The 26,954-nt window shown below is 33.9% G+C and overlaps 1 protein-coding gene across 1 annotated transcript in view; it reads right to left on the minus strand.

Annotated features, from left to right (window-relative positions):
* lmbrd1 (LMBR1 domain containing 1) overlaps positions 1-26,954 on the minus strand; it is a 172,495-nt gene that overhangs the window by 90,066 nt on the left and 55,475 nt on the right. Inside the window, 3 exon segments of the mRNA NM_001008612.1 lie at positions 7,064-7,152; positions 16,286-16,353; positions 19,565-19,662. Coding sequence (NP_001008612.1) covers positions 7,064-7,152; positions 16,286-16,353; positions 19,565-19,662 — 255 coding nt within the window.

The following is a 26,954-nucleotide window of genomic DNA, read 5'->3' on the forward strand; positions in this document are numbered from 1 at the left end:
TTTTCCATGCTATTAGATCACATTTTTTAAAATGCTCAGTCCAGGAGGTGGCGCTGATCAACAACAGTATTAGTTCAAAGATGATAAAAGCAGATAAAATAGATCAAAACTATCATTTCAAAGCTGTCCAAATGTGACTGTTTATACGCATCAGCTGCCAACCGGAAGTTCTTAGCATTCTCCTTGCGCATACACACAAAGCATAATGGGTAATTTTGCGTTCTAAGAAAAACGTCTATACTGCAATAGTATATATATATATATATATAATATTTAATATTTTTTTATTATTATATATTTTTTGTACAGCTAACCATTGATTTGCTTTATATAAATCACCAAGTACCAGGATTTCAGCTAAAAACATGGTTTAATGTTCTGAAAGAAATTACATCATGGATGGCCTGGGGATGAGTAATTAATGAGCACATTTTAAATTTTGGGTGAACAACCTTGTACCAATATATCACCTGTCATTTCCAAAACCGTGCAATGTGCAAACCCTCCTAAAATCTAGACGCTGGATTTCCTACTCCACTACATTCTGGCAGTCATTACCGACTGGCACTATGTATGCAAAATTATGTCATCAAATCCAAATTACATTCAGCATAGATGGCTGATAGCTGATGCCTCCTCGTCACAGCGCGTCACGCTATACTTCCAATTTGAAATGTGACTCTCTGTAAAACACATTCAGCTCAGCAGGAAGGTAAATCAGAGAACAAGAGCTGTCTGAGTGGATTCTGGGTCCGGGCCTTCGCTGCATAATTAAGTGGAGACTTTTCTTTTTTTCTTTTCGAGCCTATGTCTGTGATAAGATCAGATCTCCAGCTGTCTACCCTTCTGCACGCTCCCTCGCTCTCTCGCCTCAGTCCTACCCGCTAATGGGGAACCGGGTATTGCATTCAGTTTACGTTTTATGCCTGTTTCACTCGAGGGAACTGCCAACTGAACCACTGCATATGTGTGGGAAGGGTAGCAGACAACTGTGGATGACATTGGGTGGTAATATTGTTACGGAACTAGAACGTATAACTTTAATAAGATACCTTGAAAAATATTGGAATTGGAAACGATTTTCGCTAGCAAAAATAATGGCGGTTAACATTCTGCAGGTAGAACTAACAGCGATTTTTGATTAATGCTAATGATGAGAGCAGGTTTAGGCTGATGTCACTAGAAATGTCTTCCTTGATTGTCTTTATTTTAATTAAAAGAAAAAGGACTGAGTTTGAAGCTGTGTTTATCTAAAAATGCTAATTAAATTATGGGCAAAAGATGTATGAATAAAGTAATATTTTCATCTAATGACTCAGAGAGAACAAAATCGACACCTCCTGATTAACCGGCGCCAAATATTAAAAGGAAAAACTGAATTTGCTGTGGTAGGAGAAGCTGTATGACTCTTTTTTTATCTAACAAATGACTTGCACCTCAGAAGACAATGCTAACACGCAATGAACACGTGGTGGCATTTGAAGACATGAGAATCAGAACACAGATGCCTTTGACTATTCTGGATGTAATAAATAACATAATAACACTAATACTGAAATAGTTACAGCATTTTAGAATGACCAAAACATCATTTCAGATGTTTTACAATGCGGTCAGCCACTTGGTTTGTCCATTCACACACATTTTTATTATCACACAATCTCTTATAACAAAATCACATGACTTTTAATTTGCATACTGGAATTTGTTCATTAAAAGTGTTTCCATTATACTTCATGCACATTTTTTCTTATCGAATAAAACGCTTATCCTAATCTGTTATGTTATATTTCATGTTTCATTATATTTCATTTTCAAAATGTATGCACATCTTGGCATTTCCATCAACAAATAATGTGCATAAAATAGATGGATGGAAACAAAATTTCCAAAAATGTGTCAGAGAAACGTTGTTGAGCCAAATCGGGTATGTAACTGTGCAACTGTACGCCAGATCTACTGCATAGACTCGACGCAGAAGTATAAAGTGGCCTTTAAAGTTTGGATGACAAAAGCAGAAATAATTTTTTACAAGTAAAAACAAAATATTGAATTGAATTGTAACAAAACAAAAGAAAACATTTTCACATTGGCCCCAATATAGTTACTGTTTTTTTATCACGCTTTTTTTGAGTCTATTCTATCTTTCGCTCTGATGGTATGGTTTAGAAGTCTGTCACTTAAAAACTAGACTGAACCAGATTATTAGGTGGTCTAGTAGGTGGATTGGTGAATCACAGCTCAGTATTGAATCCCTGTATAGTAGGCAGCTTTAACGGATTGCCCAGAACATTAGTAGCTGTGGCTCTCATCCTCTGTCTGAGGAGTTAAACTTACTCCCTTCGGGTTAAAGGTTTCAGATTCTTTTTAGTAGGACAAAACGTTACAGCAATAGCTTTATTCCATGATCTATTGTCGCTCTGAGAACATTTTATTTTTATAAAGTACCCTTTTATATGTATTTTATATCCACATTCTTTTATTATACGTGTATATTTGGGTATATATATTTCTGATTTAATTGTTTGTATCAAACACCAAACTTTGCTGCAAAAAGGATCTACCTACGGGTACCAATAAAGTCAACTGAACAGGGGCGGCATGGTGGCTCATTGGTAGGCGTTGTCAACTCACAGCAAGAAGGTCACTAATTCGAGTTCCGGCTGGGCCAGGTGGCATTTGTCTGTGGAGTTTGCATGTTCTCCCAGTGCTCGTTTGGGTTTCCAGTTTCCCCCACAGTCCAAAAAATAAAGGTATAGGTTGTATATAAGTGTGTGTGTGTGTGTGTGTGTGTGTGTGTGTGTGTGTGTGTGTGTGTGTGTGTTGTGTGCATGAGTTATGCCAGTGCTACTGTAGGTTGCACCTGGAAGGGCATCAGCCACATTATTTTATAAAAAAAAAAAAAAAAAAAAAAAAAATTATATATATATATATATATATATATATATATATATATATATATATATATATATATATATATATATATATTATTTTGTTTTTTTAATATAAATAATGTGGCTGATGCCCTTCCAGGTGCAACGTATGTATGTGTATGTATGTATATATATATATATATATATATATATATATATATATATATATATATATATATATATATATATATAAATATATATATATATATATATATATATATATATATATATATGCCAGCGTAATTGGCGGTTTATTCCGCTGTGGCAACCCCTGATAAATCAGTTCAATCTACTAATATCCAATGACTTGCGTTACATTCCACATACAGTATGTTTTGTGTTTGATTTCTGTTTTGCTTTCTCTTCTGTTTTCTGTTGCGTACTCTGTCCTGCCCTATGAGTGCGACCATTGGTCGAGAAGGCTGTCAATCATCATTATGACACCACTCAGCGCACCAATCGGGAGCGTTTAAAAGGTGTTCGCTTGCGCTGTCTGGGGGAGCTCCTGATTCTACACTGAACTCCTCACTTGTGTTGACCGGCCTGTTCATTTGTGTTTGTATTATTTTTGTTGTTGTTTAGTTGGTTTCTCGTTTACGTGCTTGATTGTTTAGATAAGTTTGTGCTGTTCAATTTACACGATTATTAGGAAGTCAAACGGTATTTATAAGAATTGGATTATCAGATAAGCTCTTGTTTTGCTGATTGCTAACAGTGTGTACTTTAAGAGAACTCTTGTAATTCTGAACAGAATAGTATTTTTGTGTTAGTTAATTTATGGAGGAGTTGCCACACTTGTAATTATGTTTTGAATAGTTTAGTAGGTTAGTTAAGCATCGCATATGCTGAAGATTATGGTTTTGTTTCTGCAGTTTTCTTTGGTTAGGAAGTTTAGTGCGTTGTGGTTTAATTAGATTGTTTTGTCATATTTATTTCTTTGTTTTGGAAACACTCTTGTTTTTCGTTTGATTCGGTTATTGAAATTACACTCTGAATTCATACACTCATTGTTTAACATTATAGTTTAATAAATTGTTTTTTTGTTTCACATACCCATATGTTGTGTTTTCTTTTTTTTTCACCCAGCACCAGCAGAAACTCGCTTAATGTTACATCCCATTCAACATAACAACACATGTTATGTGTTATGTGTCAAACAAAAGTATTGGAGAGTGGAGAGATGACCACTATTAATAATAGCAAGGATTAATAACAAAATAGGAATGTACCTTGTCATATGTCTTTTTACAATAAATAATTGAATCACTTTGATATTTTGAGAGGATGGTTGATGACACATATCTTACATTACTGCACTGAATGTCTATAAGTGGTGAATTTAAAGTTACAGTCGATTCATTGGAGGAAAAAAGCAGTGAATCTCCCATATTGCCCACCCGAACACCAAATAAAAATATCAACCATATTAAAAATAAGTGATTAATTTTTGATTTTTCTAATGCAGATCAACAAAAAAGACGGCCTACGTTGACTATTAAAAGCAGACTTGGCAACTTTGCAGGTATCAATTCTGTAAAAATGCAAGATTGGATCATTTCAGCATTGATACATATTGGATAATCAATACTTTTGACAACTTTACAAGCTGGAATTCATCATCTAGCCTTGCTTTGGTTCAAGGTGCTCTTTCCGCAGCCAAGGCTTGTCAGGGACATCATAGCCCTGCTTTTTCCTGCGCACAGAGCCTGGTTATTAATTTTAAGCATGGAGTGGGGATGAGGAGAATGGTACCACAACCGTCAACCTGCAGATTTTGACAAACAAGCCTGTTTCAACAGGAGCCCTTTTCTGATGTTCCTTGTGCTCGATTTCTATTCATTAGGCCGAGGCTGCTGGGAAGGGGCAATGACAGCTCTAAAACCCCCTCCGAGGAATCAGACACTGTCTCCGAAAGTCACAGTCTCACTCCGGGCTATTATTGGATTAGGTTGGGTTCTTTAGTGGCTCCGTTCCTGCCAGCTTGAGGGTCTTCAAGGGAGAGTGAAGCCAAAGTCACGGGCAAACCTAACAAGGGAACTTCTCTGAAGGAACACCATGATGTTGGCCACTCACATGGGCTCTCTTGGAGAAAAACAAACCGTAGCATTAAAATGACTCGTGTTAGAAGAGGGAAAAAGGGACATGTGACTTTATTTGTGACCTTCAAATGAGTCTGTGGAATATGATAATATTAAAGGAAAGCTCTCGAGAAATGTTGACATGAAAATACTCAAAGAGACTTTAACAGAGTCATCTCCCACTGGACAATCTCTCTATAAAGAAAAATGAAAATGAAAAATGCATTATCGTTGTTGTAGTTGTTGTTATTATTTTAGCTTTCATTCAGATTTGGCTGTAGTTATATTACCAGTTAAACTAGGTTATGGTTATAGAACCAAGTGTGCCATACTCCTACTTTTGAGTGATTCTCCCGGCCGTTAGATCGCCCCCTGGGGGCTGGCTGCAGTGCAAGTCCTAAAGCTTACCACCAATATGTTAATGAATAATACGTGTAAAAAATAAAAATTAAATAAAAAAATGAATTCCACTTGCACTAAAATGTCCAGAAAGATGGTTTTGGTCAATTAAGGCACTGGTTATCAAGCTGATATAGGTGGAGATCTTCATTTTTGTAAATAGTGGGTTTTTAGCCAGTAATTTTATGCTAGAAAAATGGGGCGTGGAAGGAAGCTGGTTGGAAGCTTGATTCCACAGCTCCGCCTCTGGCTCCATCCGGTAGTCCTTTTACGCAGGCCCAGGCTCCAATTTTAGCAGTGTTTTGCGACAGTTTGTGCCCGTCTTGAGGGAAAAGGCACTGTTACGTCGTCCCTATTTTATTACAGTCATTGTTTCGAACAAAGCTGAAATTAGTTTTCTATATGAAATACACACTTTTTTTATTCTTCTTTTAATGTTGATTTTATTCTCAATTTTTTTTTTTTAATTTATATTATATAAGAAACAACTTTTTCAGCGGTTTAGTTTAGGTTGCTTCACTTTAGTTACTAGCAATTCAAGTTAACAAAATCAAAATGAAAGTTTACATCATTTTAATATTTTAAGTTAAACTTTTTAAAATGTGTTAACCAAATTACTTTTATACTGAAATGTTTTTCATATTTTATTGTAATTTAAGTAATATTTATTTTAATTTTATGTTTTTATGATTTAAAGGCCTACAAAAATAAGGATGTTAATGGCCACATATGAATTATATGCAGTGGATACAGAAAATATTAAGACTCCCTTAATTTTTTCATTTTTTGTTATGCAGCAAAAAAATTTGTGTTCATTGTTTTCTCATTAATGTACACACAACACACCATATTGGCAGAAAAAACACAGAATTATTGACATTGTTGCAGATTTATTAAAAAAGAAAAACTGAAATATCACATGGTCCGAGGAATTCAGACCCTTTGCTCAGTATTTAGTAAAAACACACCCTTTTGATGTAATCCAGCCATGAGTCTTTTTGGGAAATGGGCAACAAGTTTTTCAGACCTGGATTTGGGGATCCTCTGCCTTTCCTCCTTGCAGATCCTCTCCAGTTCTGTCTGGTTGGAAGATAAATATTGGTGGACAGCCATTTTTAGGTCTCTCCAGAAATGCTTAATTGAGTTGTTGTTTTCTATCAACATAGGGTGCTGTGTGTACATTAATGAAAAAAAAGAACTTAAATGATCTTTGCTAATGACGGCAATATAACATGTGAACAAACATGTGAAAGCAGTAGTAAAACATTTAAGGGGGTCTGAATACTTTATATATATATATATAATATTTTTTTTTTCTTTTCTTTTTGCGCAGGTGCAAACCTGGTCCTGCCACTCCTGCCTCAAATGGAAGTCCTGATTGACACGTCAAAAGCAGCAGGGCCTTTCCTTTTTTTTTCTAGACAGCAAATTTAGGTGGCACAATGAGGTCTGTTGACATTGACGAGGCTAAATGTCAGCACTGCCAAACCCACACATCACCTCGGCAGCATCCGTCGCTCGCTCTTAAAAGCACCTGTCGTTCTGCTGTTGTGGCCCTGGAAAGCTTCAACAAAGCTCTTTTTGCCGTTTTCTTTGCAAGTGTCAGTAAACCTGAGCTGCAATTTCACTTAAAGAGGCCTTAAAGGTACTTACGGCTGCTGCCCAGCTCTTCAAACAGATACTGCACCTTCTGCCATTGAGTGGAGTTCTGGTTGGGTGGAGATGCCAAAGGAACAAACGTTCTGAAACACAAGTTCATATTTCTCAATCATAATGTCAACAATTATTAAGTAGTGTATACAAGTCTGAGGTTAGAAGATTTCTAACATTTTTTAAGTCTCTTATGGATTAGTTTGATCAAAACGACACACTGAAAAGAAGGATATCTGAAAAAATGGATGCAAAAAAATGTATATGCGTTGAATTTAAAGAAATTATATTTAATAGTGTTCAACTTAATTTATTTGTTTAAATTCAGCCTGAATAAATTGTTTACAACCACTTAACTTATAATAAAAATAGTTGATCCAAAGAATTATCTTAGAATTTTTTTTTTTTTTCAGTGCAGGAAAATGTTAATAGTGTAAATTCTATAACAATTACAATAACAGTTTTGTACTGTGACATATTAAAAAAAACATTACAGCATTTAATTGAAACTGAAATATTCTGTAATCATTTTAAAGCCTTTATCTGAAACTCAGTAGCCACACGCACACGCATGTGCACGCGCACACAGGCGCACGTGCGCACATGCACACACACGCGCACACACACACACACACACACACACACACACACACACACACACACACACACACAGCAAATTACTGTATTATGTTAGTCTTTCACAAAACATGGCAACATAGACACAACTCCTCAATTAAACTGATCAAATTGTTAACAAAACTGTTTTGTAAACTGAAGTATCTGATAAAAAAATATATATTTTTTGTACTTGGTCTGCTACATATCATTGCATTTATATCAAATATTATATTTAATATATGATTTAAATACCATTATTTGTAACAACAAGACTTATTATATGACATAATGTACAAGTATATTTATGTGCTTTACATAATTTATTAACATAAAATCTTTTTTTTAGAAAATAAAACACTTTTTTTTGTTTTTTGTTTTGTTTTTTAGGAATTACGACATTAATGAATTACTATATTTTGATTAACCTTCAGCTAATAAATATGAACTCCTCCATGATGGACAACCACCTTTAGGAAGACCAAATTGGCTGGCTATTTAATTTTAAGTGAGAACACATCACTTTAAAACACCAGAAGTATTCATTCATTCGTTCATTTTCCATCGGCTGAGTCTCTGATTTATCAGAGGTTGCCACGGCGAAATGAACTACCAACTATTCCAGCATATGCTTTTCGCAGCGGACACCCTTTCAGCTGCAACCTATTACTGGAAAACACCCATACACTCTCACATTCACACTCATTCATTACGGCCAATTTAGTTCATCCAATTCACCTGTACCGCATGTCTTTGGACTGTGTGGGAAACCGGAGCGCCCGGAGAAAACCCACACAAACACAATGAAAACATGCAAATTTTACACAGAAATGCCAACTGGCCCAGCCGGAACTCAAACTAGCGGCCTTCTTGCTGTGAGGCGACAGTGCTAACCACTGAGCCACAGTGTAAAAGTAAAAATAAATAATTAAATTTTAAAAAATACAAAAAAAGTTTACAAAAAAAGCCATGCAGTGTACCTTTACTTAAAAATAAATTTTCTGGGTATATTTAGGTGTAATAAACTGTATATATTTTATATCTGCTGCTGGTGGTACAAATGCATGTTTACTGTGAACTACAGTGAAGAGATTCATGTATACTGCCTATGTGACTTATCGCCACAAGCTTTTAAAGCAGTATGTTCACATTCAGAGCAAATATCTGCTACAGTAAGAAAAGCAGTCGTCTCCAATGAGAAGAACATCACTCACAGGCTGAGATTGCATAAGCAAATACCTCCGGCTACAGCTGGTTGAAAAAAAAAATCCCATGTTTTAACCATAAGGGTTCAGTCTCTATCAATTCCATGAACTGTATGTGAATCAACTATACCTTAAAAGAAACTTTTTTTATCGGATCAAACATTTTTTTAGAGAAATACTGATGATAATAACACATCAGGTTAATTTACAAAACCTGCAAATTAAAAATGCTAAAGTGGTATATAATATACAACCTTGAAGAACAGAAAGAAGTACTTCTAAAGAAGTAGTTACTTAATATTTATTTTTTTCTACTATTATTTTTCTATTTTAAATAACATATTTATTATTATTATTATTATTATTATTATTATTATTATTATTATTATTATTATTATTATTATTATTATTGTTATTGTTATTACTATTTTTTATTAACATAGTTTCATATAATAATAATAATAATCACTATTTTTACTACTATTATTATTATTATTATTATTATTATTATTATTATTATTATCAACATTTCAAATCTTATATTTATATCAATTATTAATATTATTATTATATTATAAATTCATATTATTTTTATTTATAGCAATTATTATTAGTAATAACAATAAAAAATAATAATTAATATTATTATTACTATTATTATTATCATAATTTTATAATATTTTATATTTATGTCAATTATTATTATTACTATTATTATTACTATTATTATTATTTTTAAAAATATTATTACCATCATCATAATTTCATATTTTATATTTATATCAATTATTATTAATAATATTTTTAAAAATACTTAAGATTATTATCATTTTTATTATTATTATCATATTATATTTTATATTATTTTATATTTATATCAATTATTATTATTATTATTATTATTATTATTATTATTATTATTATTTCATATACTTTTATATTTATATCAATTATTATTATTATTATTATTATTATTATTATTATTATTATTATTATTGTTGTTGTTGTTGTTGTTGTTGTTGTTATTATTATTATTATTATTATTATTATTATTATTATTATTATTATTATTAATATTATTATTGATAATAATCATTTTATTTATAGTTATTCCTATATAATAAACTTACATTTTATGTTTCTTTTATTGTTATTATGTGATTGTACTAAACTGTGGGACCCTCAAAAACAGGATGGTACATCTCAAGGGGTTATAAAATCATTTAAAATCCAAATGCTGTTTATATTATAAAAAATACTAAATAAATAGATACAATATTAAATGTATAATGTATGTAATAATTCCCATTGTATAAGTTTATTCATCGGACTTCACTGCAGCTCAAATCACAACCTCAATATATGACATAATAATCATGAAGCACTAAAGGACACACATAATACCTACTGTTAACATCCACTCAGCAGCATCAAAATATAAAAGGATTGCATTCAAATTAGCAATAGATGCAAATGATGGCAAAATAGGGTCACTTTCATTTTAAATGCAGCCACATCATTCAGCATAATCTGAGGGAGTTCAATTGACGTGTCACATCAGAAAAGCTGCGTCGTGCATGAAAATGTCATCTTTTAAGGGTGTCAGTAAATTATGTTGTAAAACGTACACGCAGCAGGACGCAGATTCATAAATCCACCAAGGACTCTTTGAGGGTTTATGCAAAGGTACACAGGCTCAAACACTTAATACACATCTGACCTCTGTACCTGCTTTTCCTGACATTTGTCGTCACCAATTAAGCTCCAAAACACCATCAGAAGCAAGTTTTAATTAAATAGTTGCCCAAAAACAAAAAAAGAAGAGAATTGTCTCATTTACTTATTTCATACTCGTAGGCTATGTGGAATAGGCTATTGTTTGCACACTTGAATTATCATTAATTATCATTGGTAGTTACCGTATGAACTTATAAATAAAGTTTTGAAAATAAAATATAAATATAAATCAAACAAGTACTTGAATATAATTTTGATTGTATCTGTAACCCTCCCATTTTTCCCAGGATTCTCCCGTAGTTTACAATTCTATCCCGCTATCATCCCGTAAAGGTATTTTCCCGTATTTCTTCCATTTTTTTATCTTTCTATGAAGGGTGGCAATAAACATCAAAAAGCCGACTGTAGGAGCCATACATTGTATATTGGCCACAAGGTGTCAGTAGGAGAGTATATAACTGTGGCTTCACTGCATTGAGGAAGAGAGTGTTGGTAGGAAGCACACAGTTTTTGACTGTACCGTAGCGCAATTCAACTCAACGTATAACTTAAGTCAACAGAGAAGTGCATATAGATTAAGGAAAAGTGATGAAGTAATTGTGTTGATTAGAAAATAAAGACATTTTTATTTACATCTATTTTGCCTGCGGACTCTGACTTTACGCGTTAAAAACTTGCTCACTCTACCAACAATAACGGCAGTTGGAAAGTCGCTACACCGATCCTCCCTATGCACAATCCATAACACTGAACCACCGTGGGACGCCTCTTGCACTTAAATGTGAATCTTTTCTGTGCTTTCATTTAATTTAGGCATGAAAATAGTTTGAAATAAATTTAAAGACGGTGGGATTCCCCATGTCGCTGGATCTGTACAACGTATGACCTTTATTGCCAATCACAGTAATTTCTGGTGAGCATGTGAACACAATGGAAAATTAGTGCTTTTTAAGAACATGTTCAACAGTGCTCAAATGTCAGCGGGAAATGGACGTTTTTAAAATTTCAGTATCCGATTGGTACCGAATTCCAGTATCGTGACAACACTAAACCTCATTGATTGATAACTCAAAAAAAACAACAACAAAAAAACAACACAGTTACACCAACAAAGTGACATTTTACCAGAAGCTTTCCAACAAGCATAGTCCAAGAATAAAAATTCTGATATGATTTACTTGTGTTAGATTTTTTTTTCCGTTAAACACAAAAGCAAACATATTAACGAATGTTGGTAACTACTGATAAAAATATGAGAAACACTATGGGAGTCCAACATTCTTTGATATATAACTTTGCTTGTGTTGTTCAACATAAATAAATAAATAAATAAATAAATAAATAAATAAATAAATAAATAAATAATCTAATTAATTAAAATAAAATAAATAATTAAATTATGTTAAATAAAAATGTAAAAAAAAAATCATTTGTTAAATTAAATAAATAAAAATAAAATTACTAATTAAATTAAAATAAATAATTTAATTACATAAAATTTAATAAATAAAAATAAAATAAACAATATGTGTAATAAAAAAATAGATAAAATTAAATAAATAAAAATTAAATAAATAATAAAAAAATATTAAATCAATAAACAATTTAATTAATTAATAATTAAAATAAATTTTAATAAAATAAATAATTAAATTACATTAAATAAATATAAAATAAAATAATTAAATTAATTAATTAATAAATAAATAAGAAGAAAAATCAAATGAAAAAATAATCATAAAAAATAATTAATTAAAGTATATTAAATAAAAAAATTAATTAATTAATTAATAAATTAATATTATTATTATTTTTTAAATAAATAAAAAATAGTTAAAACAAGATAAGGGTGAACTGTCCCTTAATCCATTTCTTTAAATTTGTACATCAAATCACATGCATATGGTCAACTGCAGGCTAACACACCAAAAGCATCCGTTGAGTGAGTATCTGTGTCAAATGTACTCTTGAGCCCTCTTCACAAACCTAAAATGACAAATGACAAACTCTACGGTCTCATGGACTTGACAGGGCCCACGAGTAAAGGCCATGTGACTGCGGGTCCATATGACGGCATCCATTTGGGACAGAACCCATGTGTCTTAGACCTCTGATAGAGTGCACTTATACCTCTCAAGACATTTCCACCAGTACGAGCAATTGAATGGGACTACAGAGAGTGGAAAGGGTCAGCTCTTCATTTATAAGACCCATCTTTAGCGCAGACCAATCAAAACAGGCAAACAAAAAGAAGTCACTCTCCAGATGAACAATCACAAACGCAGGGACTCCGAAAAAAAAAAAGATGGAAAAAGCCATCATGTCCTCCCACATCAGGAACTCTGAGACACAATACTCCTGGTAAAACACTGCACTGGTTCAAAAGGTAAAATGAACACCAAATTGCTTCTGTCCGAAGTGCCATCCCCACTTTCAAATTCGCTCCGCCGCGTGTCCCTCTTCCCATTCCGCGATCAAAGTAACCCATCCCACCGGGTCTATACGACATGAAGGTGTGATGAAGGTATCCTGCCCCACAGGAACACTATTTAATGGTTGAGAGCACATTAAATTATATGACCTGGTGAGCAGACGTGTTATTCTTGCAGTGGAAAAGAAAATCCATTATGTTTATGCTGTACGAGCACTGCTGAGAACAAAAAGTATCAACTTGAGGTTAAACGGGACAAAACCACAGCATGTATCTGTACACATTCAGACTGCATGTTGGGTTTTTAGTTCAGTTAACAATTGGATAAGAAATTGCTACATGGTTTGACAAAAAAAACCTAAATGTTCAAGGTCTTGACAGTTGTCAGGTTTAGAGATGCCAGATAATTTGACTTTGCCTTCAGGCTTTATATTTTGAGCATGGAATTTGGTTCATTGCTGTGCAAAAGCATGATACTTTAAATAAGAGATGCCCAAAGTAGGGCCCGCGGGCCAAAGTCGACCCACTGTAACCTTTGATTTGGCCCACCATCCCAACTGAGAGGAGTGTGAGAATAATGAAGGGGATTGGTGCGAATGCCTTTAAAACAGAGATCATCACATCTAATTTGACGTAACCTTTTTTGTTAGTATTATCTCTGAGCTAAAAAAAAACTAACTGAATTAAATGTTTGAATACAATGTTGTCAAAATGTAAATACTGTCACTCAACAGATAAAGGACTATGCAGAAGCAAATCAAGGCAAAAACTAATGCAATTCTGTTATGAACGAGATTTTTACTGTAGTAAGCTCATTGTAAAATATAAAAAATACTGTATTAGTTAGTATACAGCAATGTTTTATAGTAATTTTTAAATATTATTAAATAAATTCGGCATTCCACCATGGCAACTACATTTACCTCGATCCCCCAGCCTCAATTAAGTTTGGCTTTTGGCCCTTCATAAAAAAAAGTTTAGGTACCCCTGCTTTAAATATATTCTAGCAATATGATTTATTCTAATGTCCACGCCATGTAAAGTATGGAAAAACAAAGTAGGTCATTAAAAAAATTTGTGTCTTACAGATAAACTTTCTGGCAACATGGTGGCGTAGTAGGTAGTGCTGTCACCTTAAAGCAAGGAAGGATACTGGTTCGGGCCTCGGCAGGGTCAGTTGGCGTTTCTGTGTGGAGTTTGCATGTTCTCCCTGCATTCGCGTGGGTTTCCTTCGGGTGCTTTGGGTTCCCTCACAGTTCAAAGACATGTGTTACAGGTAAATTTTGTAAGCTAAATTGTCCATAGTGTATGTGTGTGAATGAGTGGGATTGGATGTTTCCCAGTGATGGGTTGCGGCTGAAAGGGCATCCGCTGCGTAAAAACATGCTGGATAAGTTGGCGGTTCATTCCGCTGTGATCATCCCAGATCAATAAAGGGACTAAGCCGAAAATTAAATAAATAAATGAATGAATGAATGAGATATACTTTCTACTTTTTTTCCTGCCAATTTTGTGTTTTTCTCCAGCATTGCTAAGTCAGCAGTTTTTTAGCAATATTGGGATACTTCTAACCACTTTTTGCAGGTTATATTACATTCATTACATTTATATGGTTACACTGAAATACTTTATTCTAGCAAATTTATGTTATAGCAATAAGAAAATTTGTACTAGGATGATGAAATATTTTAAATTTTTAGATCTTTTGGATGCTTGGATCTCTTGCCTGTTTGTATTAACATCAAAACAAAACAATACCAAATATGTTCTGAACCAGACGCGGTAAAACGTGAACGAGCCTTTCCCTTTAAATGCTAGCAGAGTGCGGGTGTGTGTGGGACTGAACATAACCGAAGATGAGTGAACATTGATGAGTAAACCTGCATCCGTCGGCCATTTGTTTAAGGAAGAATCAAAAAAGAATATTCATGTAGGGGACTTTGACAGAGCTTGACAAGAACTTTATCAGTACACAGTTCATGGATCAGTTTCTTCCTCCATTTCACAAGTATCAGTAAGCATGATTAAAATGTTTGCCTCCTTGTTTTCTCTAGCTTGCAAAATATGTATTTAATTGTGTCTTAATACTTGTAATCGCTACACACGGCTTGTAGTATATCTGTTAGTTCTTTATGTTCTCATATTGCGTCTTAAATCACGTTGAAAATGTGGTACATGCCAATTTGTTTACTGATTTAAATGCGTTTGTGTGCTCGCAATCCTTTGCTGTTTGTCGTTGCTATGGCCACCATTATCTGTTCCTACACACATGCAGTGGTCAAGTTTTAAAATGGTTCAGCTTTTGCCACAGTGTGGATTAATACTGAATGTGTGTCATGGTTAAGAAGAGAGCAATATGCTGGTGTTAAACTGCAGTGCTCACACATATACTCTGCACTCTGAATACTTCAACACTGTTGATAAGCCGTGGTGGGTGTTTATCTCAGTCTCGTGCTGAACGAAGTTGACCAATCGCAATAGACTGCGTTAATGGGTCAATCAACGTAGATTAGCATTGCACTAAGGAGGGGTCTGGGAACAAATGATTCGCTGAACAGATAATATTGGAGTAGTTGGGATAATTAGGTTAAAATAAATGCATATTATATGACAATGAAAGTGTTTTTTGACCTTTCATGCACATCAGCCTGTTGTTGGAGACCCCCCAAAACAAAAATATGACCTTTTATAATGCATAATAGGGGGTCTTTAAAAATGTTTTCTATTTTAAAATCTTGACGCAGTCATTACTCAAGTTTGCAGTGTCATGTGATCCTTCCAAAATCATTCTACAGTCTTTGTGTCCTAACCAGCCCAGAAATCTCATATTATCAGTATTGATGCGCTCGCCATGCAGACATCACTGTTAAACTAATAATGGCTGTATGGATTTTGAGACTGTTCAGCAATTCCTTCATACAAAACCTGCAAATACTTGTCATTATGCGTTTTGTCCACCAAAATGCTTCACATCCACCGCATTCTCACACCTGCTGTACCCAGATGGAGGTTCAAGATGAGGACTGAATGATATAATAAAACTCACATCGACCTCTCCACACATACACATATACACACGCATACGCGCACACGCACACGCACACGCACACACACACACACACACACACACACACACACACACACACACACACACACACACACACACACACACACAAACACAAACACAAACACACACACACACACACAGAATAGTATAATCCCACAAAGCACACTTACCCAATCAAAAGCAGCGCGGAACACACAATCACAAATCCTATTGTGTACTTCAGTGCATTTTTCACTTGCTGTAATGAGAGAAAAAAAAAAAACAGGTTTATCAGACTGTATTCATCAAGTCATCAATTCGTGATAAATTATGCTTCATGTGGAGAGGGGCTTTGGGCTGGAGTATAATTACATATTTGAAGCACTTAACAGTCAGGAACACAGTGTACCAAGTTGATTCTCTGATGGAGGAATTGTGGCTTCGTTTCAAAGCCTACTGAGCTAATGCAGTGACCTAACAAAACCTTTAAAGTAGGGATGCATGGAAATGAAAGTTCTGGCCCAAAAATGATACCAAAAATTCTGGATGAAACCAAAACTGAAATTTTCTTTGTGATAATTATGTGTTATTTTATTAAATAATGCAAAGTAATTTGTAAGACTTTTAAAATTGAAATCAATAATTAAATGTATACTGATTTAAAACAAATACACACACAAACTAGTAAAATAACCACATTTTTTTTTGCTGTAAAATTGTAACACTACTACATAGAAATGCCCTGTCTTTGTGTTATTTAAGTGGACTTTGAATTTCTAGTGAGCCTGTGCGGAATAGATAAGCATACATGCACATGAGCAGAATATTGAGTTTTGTTGGTCTTTTGTTGGTGCAGCAACAAACTGGACTTGTGTGGTGCAAGCTATTAAAATGAATGAGTTTCATAGCGCAGCACTTCCCATGTCCAGTGTGAAAGCCGCTTCTCAGCCTTTTTTACTGCTCTTATCGGCTGAGAATTTGGTGCATCTCTACTTAAAAGTGACTGTTGTGTGTGAGTGTCATTTTTCTTGCATAGATGAAAAAAACATGGCATTATTGGGCAAAAATTGAATGCATCCCTATTTAAAAGCGACTGATTTGTACCATTCTACATAGAATTTACGAAGAACAGTCATTATATAAAACCTAAGAGAGTCTCTAATAACAGCTGAGGCATAGCATAGCTTTTTTCAGCTCATATTTTCACCCATTTTTCTTCCTCATTTGGAAAAAGGAAAAAATGTTATCGGGCAAAATTGTGGTGCCAATCCCTACATAAAATTGCCTGATTTGGAACATTCTACATTTAAGATATAAAGAGCAGAGTTTAATAGTTTGGCTTTAGTTTGTTGATACTCTAATGTATGTAATTACTTATGTAAAATATGCTAAACTAAAAGTAGAATATATGATGCACAAAAAGATCTAGTAAACCAGAGAACGCTTAATATATAATTGGGATGAACTGATACAGAAATAATGGCTGATACAGAATCATATCATATCATATCATATCATATTATATTATATTATATTATATTATATTATATTATATTATACACTCATTGGTCACTTGATTCGGTACACCTTACTAGTACCGGTTTTGACCCCTTTTGGATTCGGAACTGCCTTAATCCTTTGTGGCATAGATTCAACAAGGTCCTGGAAATATTTCTCAACACAGTTGCTGGAGATTTGTTGGTTGCACATCCATGATGAAAATCTCCTGTTCCACCACATCCCAAAGGTGCTCTATTGGAATGAAATCTGGAGACTGTGAAGGCCATTTGAATACAGTGAACTCATTGTCATGTTCAAGAAACCAGTCTATAATGATTCACACTTTATGACATGGTTTATGACATGGTTATCCTGCTGGAAGTAGCCATCAGAAGATGGATACACTGTAGTTATAAAGGGATGGACATGGTCAGCAACAATACTCAGGTAGGCTGCGGATGCTCAATTGGTACTAATGTGCCCAAAGTATGCCAAGAAAATATCCCCCACACCATTACACCACCATCACCAGCCTGAACCATTGATACAAGGCAGTATGGGTCTGTGCTTTCATGTTGTTGACACCAAATTCTGACTTTGCCATCCAAATGTCGCAAAAGAAATCAGGACTCATCAGACCAGGCAACGTTTTTCCAATATTCTATGTCCAATTCTGGTTAGCCTGTGCAAAATGTAGCCTCAGGTTTTAGGTCTTAGCTAACAGTAGTGGCACCCGGTGTGGTCTTCTGCTGCTGTAGCCCATCCGACTCAAGGTTCTACCTGTTGTGGTTTAGAGATGCTCTTCTGCACACCTCGGTTTTGGTTATTTGAGTTACTTTTTCTTTTCAATCAGCTCCAGTCTGGCCATTCTCCTCTGACCTCTGGCATCAACAAGGCATTTGCACCACAGAACAGCAGCTCACTGGATATTTTCTCTCTTTTGTATCATTCTCTGTAAACCCTGGAGATGGTTATGCATGAAAATCCTAGTAGATTAGCAGTTTCTAAAATACTCAGACCAGCCCATGTGGCATCAACAACCATGCCATGGTCAAAGTTACTTAAATCATTTTTCTTCCCCATTCTGATGCTCAGTTTGAACTGCAGCAGATTGTCTTGACCATGTCTACATGCCTAAATGCATTGAGTTGCTGCCGTGTGATTGGCTGATTTCGAAATTTGCGTTAACGAGCAGTTGGAAAGGTGTACCTAATAAAGTGGCCGGTGAGTGTATATCATAAGGTGATATAGCATTAACATAGCATTCTCTTGGTTTACCCATCATATTAGATGGCGCTTCGAAACAAAAGTCTGTGACAATGCATTATAGGATTGCATTATCCATAAAGAATTTATGCAAAGCACCATAATCATCCAGCCTACCTTTCAGGACAACACCAAAGACAAAAAAGCTGCCTACGTAGGATGCTCGATAGTTTTTGGAACGAAGCCACTTCAGACTGTTTCAAAAGAAGGAGGAGGAGTGTAAAGTTTCAAAAGAGATCCAAACTTCCAGAAGACGGAAGAGGAAGCAGATCAGCATGTAATGTTGCACATCGCTGTGTGACGTCTTTAGAGAATAATATCTGACATTTGAAATGAGCCGCATTAAAGCGCGTAGGGTGTGTTTTTGATCAGTTTATCACCTCGCTGCAGTCAAAACGTCTTGCAGATGGAGTCTGGGTGAACTCGCCTGGGTTGTTATAAATGAACTGCCATAACTGTAATCAGGCAAATATCACTTAGCAATACCTCAAGGGCATTTTCTGTTGATATGATTAATGCTAACTTTTTCAACGGCAGACAGCGCGCCTTGCTTTACATACTAGTACAGCACACACTATTTATTGACTACAAATAGCTTAACACGACTCTAGTTTTTCATTCTGCGAGTGAATTATCTGCGTGAGGCTGATCTTTTTTAGAGCGCACGGATGTAGGAGATGGAAAGGAAGGAGTGTCAGGTTTACCAAGCACTTGTTGTTGTTGTCTTCATCTTTCTCCTCGTAGTAGAAATAGACAAAGGGGATCCAGAGGAAGACGCAGAACAGAATGATGGAGTACAGAGCTGTGGAAGAGAAAAGATGGAGTTAGACACATGGAGTTCATACCCATTAAATGCAGTGGATTAAAACGAGCTGTTTAGATGTCACAGGGTCACTGATGTGGCACTCGTTTTTTGTGTGTCCAGTTAAATGATTATATTAAAATTGCAATTTGTAGAAATGATGACCCATGCCTCTTTTATGATGACATTTTTCTTTGCCATCATAATGTGGTGTCAAAAAGTAAAAAAATGTCAAGGTTGCATGAGATTAAAAAGGTCTAATGAATAGGCTTGAATAGCTTTAAACTTTTATTATTACAGTTTTTAAAAGAATAATAAATGACCAATGCAATTAGTTTTATGTTTCTCGAATTCATTTCCAATATTTTACTATTTTCTTTACAGAATTTTCTGTATTTAATAATTTATGTATTTATGACTGTTTTTATTTATTTGAATGCTTCTGTTGTTTTTGTAATTAATTAATTAATTATTTTGTTCACATACAAAAATCATAAGACCATAGAATAAGTAGTTATATGAAATGGTACGGATATTTTTTCTAAAAAAAAATAAAAAAAATAGTTATTGCTAAAATTGTTTTGTTTGGTTTTTAAAAAACCAACATAACGTCAGGCATTTATTAATAAATTTTCTATGGAAGGCTTTATTTTTCTTTTTACAGTAAGGCAAGTGTACAGAATCACTGATTAAAAAATAAGAAAAATAAAAAATAAATAACCTCTTTGTGAATAAATAAGGTGTGTCAAAAAGCCAAAACTTTCAAGGTTGCATAAGATTGAAAAGATCTGATTGATAAGCTGAAATAGCTTTAAACCCTTTATTATTTCAGTTTTTAAAAGAATAATTCAGACCCATGCAATCAGTTTTATGTTTGTTGTCGAATTCATTTTCCATATTTGACTTTTTTCTATATATATTTTTCTGTATTTCATCATTTAAGTATTTATAAATGTGTTTTTATAAAAGTGTTTTTTTCTTCTTTTGTTTTTATTATCTAAATAATTAATTATTTTTTTCATTTACAAAAATCATAGGATCAGTGAGTAAGTAGTTATCAGAAATAGTACAGATATTTTTTTCTATAAAAATTTGTTATTTAAAAAAAAAAATCTTTAGTTTTAAAGAAACCAACATTACATCAGACATTTAATAATAACATTTTCTATTCTATTTGAATGAATGAATAATCATAGGTTTTATTTTTTTATTTACAATATTTCAAAGGTACAGAAGCACTAACTAAATAAATAAATAAATAAATAAATAAATAAATAAATAAATAAATAAATAAATAAATAAAATAAAAACTTGGTAGTTATGTGAAAAAAAGAAAGAAATGTTATTTGTTATTTTCTCTTTGTTACTTCTAGTAATTTCTTGTTATTTTGACATAAGTTGGTACTTTGAGATATTAACTCATTATTTTTACCTAACTCATTAAGTCGTTAACTTCAACAAAAATAATTTCAACAATAACTTGCTATTTCGCGATATTAACAAGTAATTTCAACATAACTCATTATTTCAATATATTAAGTCATAATTTAAAGATATTAACATAATATAATAACTTGTTTTGAGACATTGAGACAAAAAAAGATATCGTCAGTTCATTAAATATAATTTAGATTATATTATATAAGTTCTATCAAAGGCTTCAATACATATCTAAATCAATGTTTTGTACAGTACACATTAGTACAAGCAAAAATTAACTAAACATATAGCTCAAAATAATAATACCCGCCTTCTCCATGTTAACGAATGTTAAATTAATTACACTTGCATTAAAACTTCGTTTTGGTCAATTAAGGCACTTGTTATAATGCTGATAGAGGTTCAGGTGTTCGATTTTGTGAAAAATATGTTTCTAGCCAGTAATTTCATATTATAAAAACATGAAAACTAAAAACTGTCATTATGATTGACAGTTGTGATTGACATAAGGAGATTGTTGTTTGATTCCAGAGCAGAATCAATGTTTGATTTTGATGTTGTTTTACCTTGCCTAAAAGGAATACAAATCAACAGTAAAATCAGTGTCACTTTCTAGACTCCTAGAAACCAATAAAACTCCCACATGATGAGCGGTAAGCCCAAAAGCGCAGACAAGCTGAAATAATCAAATTATAGGAGCAAAGATCACTGATATTGCAGGAGTTTATGTAACAGACTGTGACAGGCAGAGAAAGAGATTTTGTTGATTCCTCTCTTTCCCTGTCATGCAGTGAATTCAAATCGTCGGCTTGGCCTATTTCAGCCTTGAAGTGGATCACACACACTTTTGTGACCCTGTAAATTGTCGTCTTCACTTCTAATGTAGGTTACTCAGTTGATATACAAGCGATATGAAAAAAACAATTGGTCTTTTGTTCGGAAAACGTATCACCTGCAGATCTGTTTATATACATGATTGAAGTAGATTAAAAAAGCTGTACCTGGAAACACACACACACACACACACACACAAATCTGGAATACAACAGACGTAACCATATCACACAATGTCTTTTCTCCAAATTGAAACAACTTTAAGATATTAACCTGTTACTTTGATACTCATTAAGACATTAACTCAATAGTTCAACAATAACTTACTATATCGAGATAGTAACTAGTATATAGTATATATTAACTATTCTGATCATTATTTTAATATTATTAAGTCATTATTTGAATATATTAACTCACTATATTATGACTGTATTACCATAAATACTATGTATTATCAAGTCAGAATTTCAAGACTCTATTTCAATATAATAACTCGTTATTTTGAGATTTTAAGTCGTTATTGCGACAAAAAAAAAAAAAAATTATCCTTTCACATCAGTTCTATCAATGGGCTTCATTAAATATCTGAATCAACTTTTTTTGTGTAGTACAAATTGACACAAGTATAAATGAACTATGATATAGCACTCAACTTAAAATTCCCGCCTTCTCCATGTTAACAAATAGGACTTGAGTCCAAATCAAAAAAATATTTACACTTGCATTAAAATTTCCCGAAAGATGGTTTTGGTCGATTAAGGCACTTTTTATCACACTAATATAGCTTCAGGTGTTCATTTTTGTGACAAATATGTTATTAGCCAGTAATTTGATGCTATATAAATGGGCCATTATGACTGATGTAAGTAGATTGTTGTTGATTTTGAGAGCAAAATCAATATTCGATTACTAAATGGAAAAAGCATCAACAGTAAAATAAGTGTCCTTACACTTTCTAGACTACTAGAAACCAATAAAACTTCCACATGAACTTTAACATGTAAAGTTGATTAGTGTACAGATATATGAAATAATCATTTTTCATTTAATCATTTCAATCATTTAATTGATATATGGGAGTAAGTTAAGGTAATCAACTTTTTGTGTAGTACACATTGACACAAGCATAAACGAACTAAAGATATAGCACTCAACTCATAAACCCCGGCCTCTCCATGTTAACAAATAGGACTTTAGAAATGGTCGTGCCCAACTGAGCCTGGTTTCTCTCAAGGTTTTTTAATTCTTCACTTTCGCCAATAGGTGAAGTTTTTTCCTCGCCGCAGTAGCCACTGGCTTGCATGGTCCGGGACCCATGGAGTTGCGCATCGATGGATTTGCTCTTTAGTGTTTGAACTTTCAGCAGTGAAAACAAACCACACTGAACTGAACTAAACTGCAACACTGAAGACTGAACTGACACTATTTCAATTTACTATGTGAAGCTGCTTTGACACAATCTACATTGTAAAAGCGCTAAAGAAATAAAGATGAATTAAACTGAATTGAACTCGAGTCCAAATAAAACAATGAATTACACTTGCAATAAAATTCCCTAAACATGGTTTTGGTCAGTTAAGGCATTTGTTATCACACTGATATAAGTTCAGGTGTTAATTTTTGTGACAAGTATGTTTTCAGCCAGTAATTTAAAGCAATAAATATAAACCATTATGACTGATGTAAGTAGATTGTTGTTCAATCGATTGTTGTTCAATATTTGATTATTAAATCGAATACGCATCAACAGTAAAATCAGTGTCTTTACATTTTCTAGACTCCTAGAAACCAAAAAAAAACTTCCACAAAAACGTTAACATGTAGAGTTGATTAGAGTAGGAATATTTGAAACAATTTTTTTTTAATCATTTAATCGATATATGGAAGTAAGTTAAGGTAATCAACTTTTTGTGTAGTTTACATTGACACAAGCATAAATTATGCCTTCTCCATGTTAACGAGTGGGCCTGAAGTGATACAGACTATCTCCAACACTGAAATCACACCAGAATGGCTCACAACGACCTTCCAAGAGTGGCAAAAAAATGATCCATCATTCTGTCCACGGTCACGCAGGACAAAAAGCTCATTTCCCTCCCGAACATGTAAACATGCTCCGCACACATCAGTCAAACGTGCACATGTGTGTGTTCGTTTGATAAATGCCTTGATTTCAAAAGATAAACATGTGAGAAAGACGGCTGAGTGCTTTTCTGTCGAGCAAAAACACACATTTATTTTTTTTTAACAGCAGGAGATGAGAGAGAAAAAAAAACACTGAGCAGCCACAACATTTCAAAATAAAAAAACATAATGGGATGAAAATGGTTATTGTTATTGTTTCATGAGCCCCACGGCTGATTTTGCCAGCTGTTCTTGTGCTTTTCAAACCTTAATTTTTGGATTGCTGCACTTTTTCCAGATTACTGTGAGGGATTCGGTCCATGACTTCAGTGGATCAGAGCTGCTCATCTTCTGATAAACTCTCACGCTCTCACTGCAATTTACCTTGCATCATCCAACCATTGATTCATTGTCAATCATTGTTATACTCCTTAACAGTGATTAAAGCATTTCTTATTGTTTGGAGCATCTGTATAAAGCTTTTAAAGGGTTCAAACTCTTTCGTACCATGATAGAAACACCAGACTTCTACCGTTCTCACGGTAAAACGCATGCATCAAACTCTAGAGCAATTCAAGGCACCCGGAATCAATCTGCTGCAATTAGAAATACAATAAAAATTTAAATTGTATCTGTCAGGAGTGTCTGTTTGGCTAATTAGCGGTGTGGCTAAGGAAAGCATCTTTGGATGTAACTCATTCGAAGGGTCTCAGTTCTAAACATTCATCCATATCACCTTCTGCTGTGAAACAGTTCACCTTGTCATGGTGTGATACTAATAGAAATACCACGTTTTTAATCAAGGGATTAATTTCTAACTCTCATGAGCAATAGCAAAAAAATGCATAACCAGATAACAAAGCATATCAATGAAATGAACATTACAATCATTTATCATATTCAATTTAAGATTCTGGTTTTAGTTTTCAAAACACATCATGGATTAGCACCTTATACCGTCCAGAATTAATTCTCCCCTTTGTTTCTGCTCATACTTTGAGATCAAGGCCTAAAAAATTAGCTTGCAGTACCCAAATTCTGGCTAACCAGTGTGGGTGGAAAGGCTTTGCCAGGTTCTGGAATTAACTTCCACAAGGTCTCAGAGTTATTTCCTGATTCAGACATTTAAAACAGCTCGCAAAACTCACTTATTTACTTTTCAACATGTTTCTTAACTGAGAGCCTTACATATATGCTTTACTTTAAAGCTCATGCATATAGTGCATATTATTGTATCCACTGATTGGTTGTTCATGTTGTACGCTTGTAATTTTCTCTTTCTTACTGTTCATGTTTCATAGTATTGGTATACTCTTGTATTTTTTCTGTTTTCTTGCTTTTATTTACATTATGTAAAGGGTCCGGGGGTGTTTGAAAGTTGCTATATAAATAAATCAATGGACGGATGGATGGGTCGGTGGGTAGGAAGGTGGATGGATGGATGGATGGATGGATGAAAAATAGAACTATAGAATGAACAGATGGACAGATTGATGAAAAATAGAACTATTGAACGAACGGACGAACATATTGATGGAAAATAGAAGTATTAAATGAACTGATGGACGGAAATTAGAACTATAGAACGAATAGTTGGATAGAAGGACAAATGGAAACAAGAACTATAAAACAGATGGATGGATGTTTGGATGGATGGATGGTTGGATGGATGGATGAATGGATGGATGGATGGATGGATGGATGGATGGATGGATGGATGGATGGATGGATGGATGGATGGATGGATGGTAAATAGAATTATAAAACGAACAGACAGACGGAATAACTAATGAATGGACACATGGACGGATGGATTGATATATGGATGGATGGACGGATGGAGGGATGGACAAATGGATGGATGGACTGAACTACAGAATGAACAGATGAAGGGAAAGTAGAACTATAGAATGAACAGACGGATGGATAAACTGATGCATGGATGGAAAATAGAACTATAGAACTACAAACTAACGAACAATTGAACAAACAAACAAATGAACAATCAAATAAACACAAGAACAGTTTATTTAATTGAATGGACAGAGACAAAGCCAGAGAGACCAACAGACAGATAGATAGACAGATAGATTGACAGATAGATAAACAAACAGATAAGACAGATAAATAGACAGAAAGACAGACAGACAGACAGATTAAATAAAAGGTCCTTTCTGGACTGGGGAGGAAGTTATGATTCGTGCCCTAAGGTTTAAATTTAAAGCGCCCAGTGAATATAAAGCTCTCTATATTCCTCCACTTTTCCCCAGTTCTCATGGTAAATGCCTCCATATTGCCTTTGTTTGGCAGATTGTGAGCAAGCGAAGCACCTCTAATATGCGATACGATAACACAGCCAGCCATTATGAATTCATGGGAAGGAGGTGAGGAGCAGACACTTACAAGGGCTACAAAGCTATTTTAAGCTGGAGGGGGGGTTATCTACAGCTAATGGATGTCTCTGAAGACAGGCCCAGTAACCCGAAATAACTCCCAACCAAGACACGCTTGGCTGAATGCTTTCTTAAGGTGATAACGTGATTCATTAGCATGATTCAGAATGTGAAATCCCACACACACACGCACGCACGCACGGACGAATACACGCACACACACGTAAGAAGAAGAACATAATCAGACAATCATGACTTTGGTGGCCACTTCAGCATAAACAGTTATTTGGTATATGATTATTGGTATAGATTATTAGTATATTTAATATTTTGCTATCCAATACTTTTTCCAACACATTTTAAACATCATAGTTTTAATAACTAATTTCTAAAAACATTTATTTTTGTATTTTCTATGATGAAAATACATAATATTTAACTAGTTACTTTGCAATACACTAGCAATCCAGGCTCATTCTGAAAATGTACCCCTATATA

Source organism: Danio rerio, chromosome 13 (assembly GCF_052040795.2).
Source record: "Danio rerio strain M-AB ecotype USA chromosome 13, GRCz13ab, whole genome shotgun sequence".
Lineage (NCBI taxonomy): Eukaryota > Metazoa > Chordata > Actinopteri > Cypriniformes > Danionidae > Danio > Danio rerio.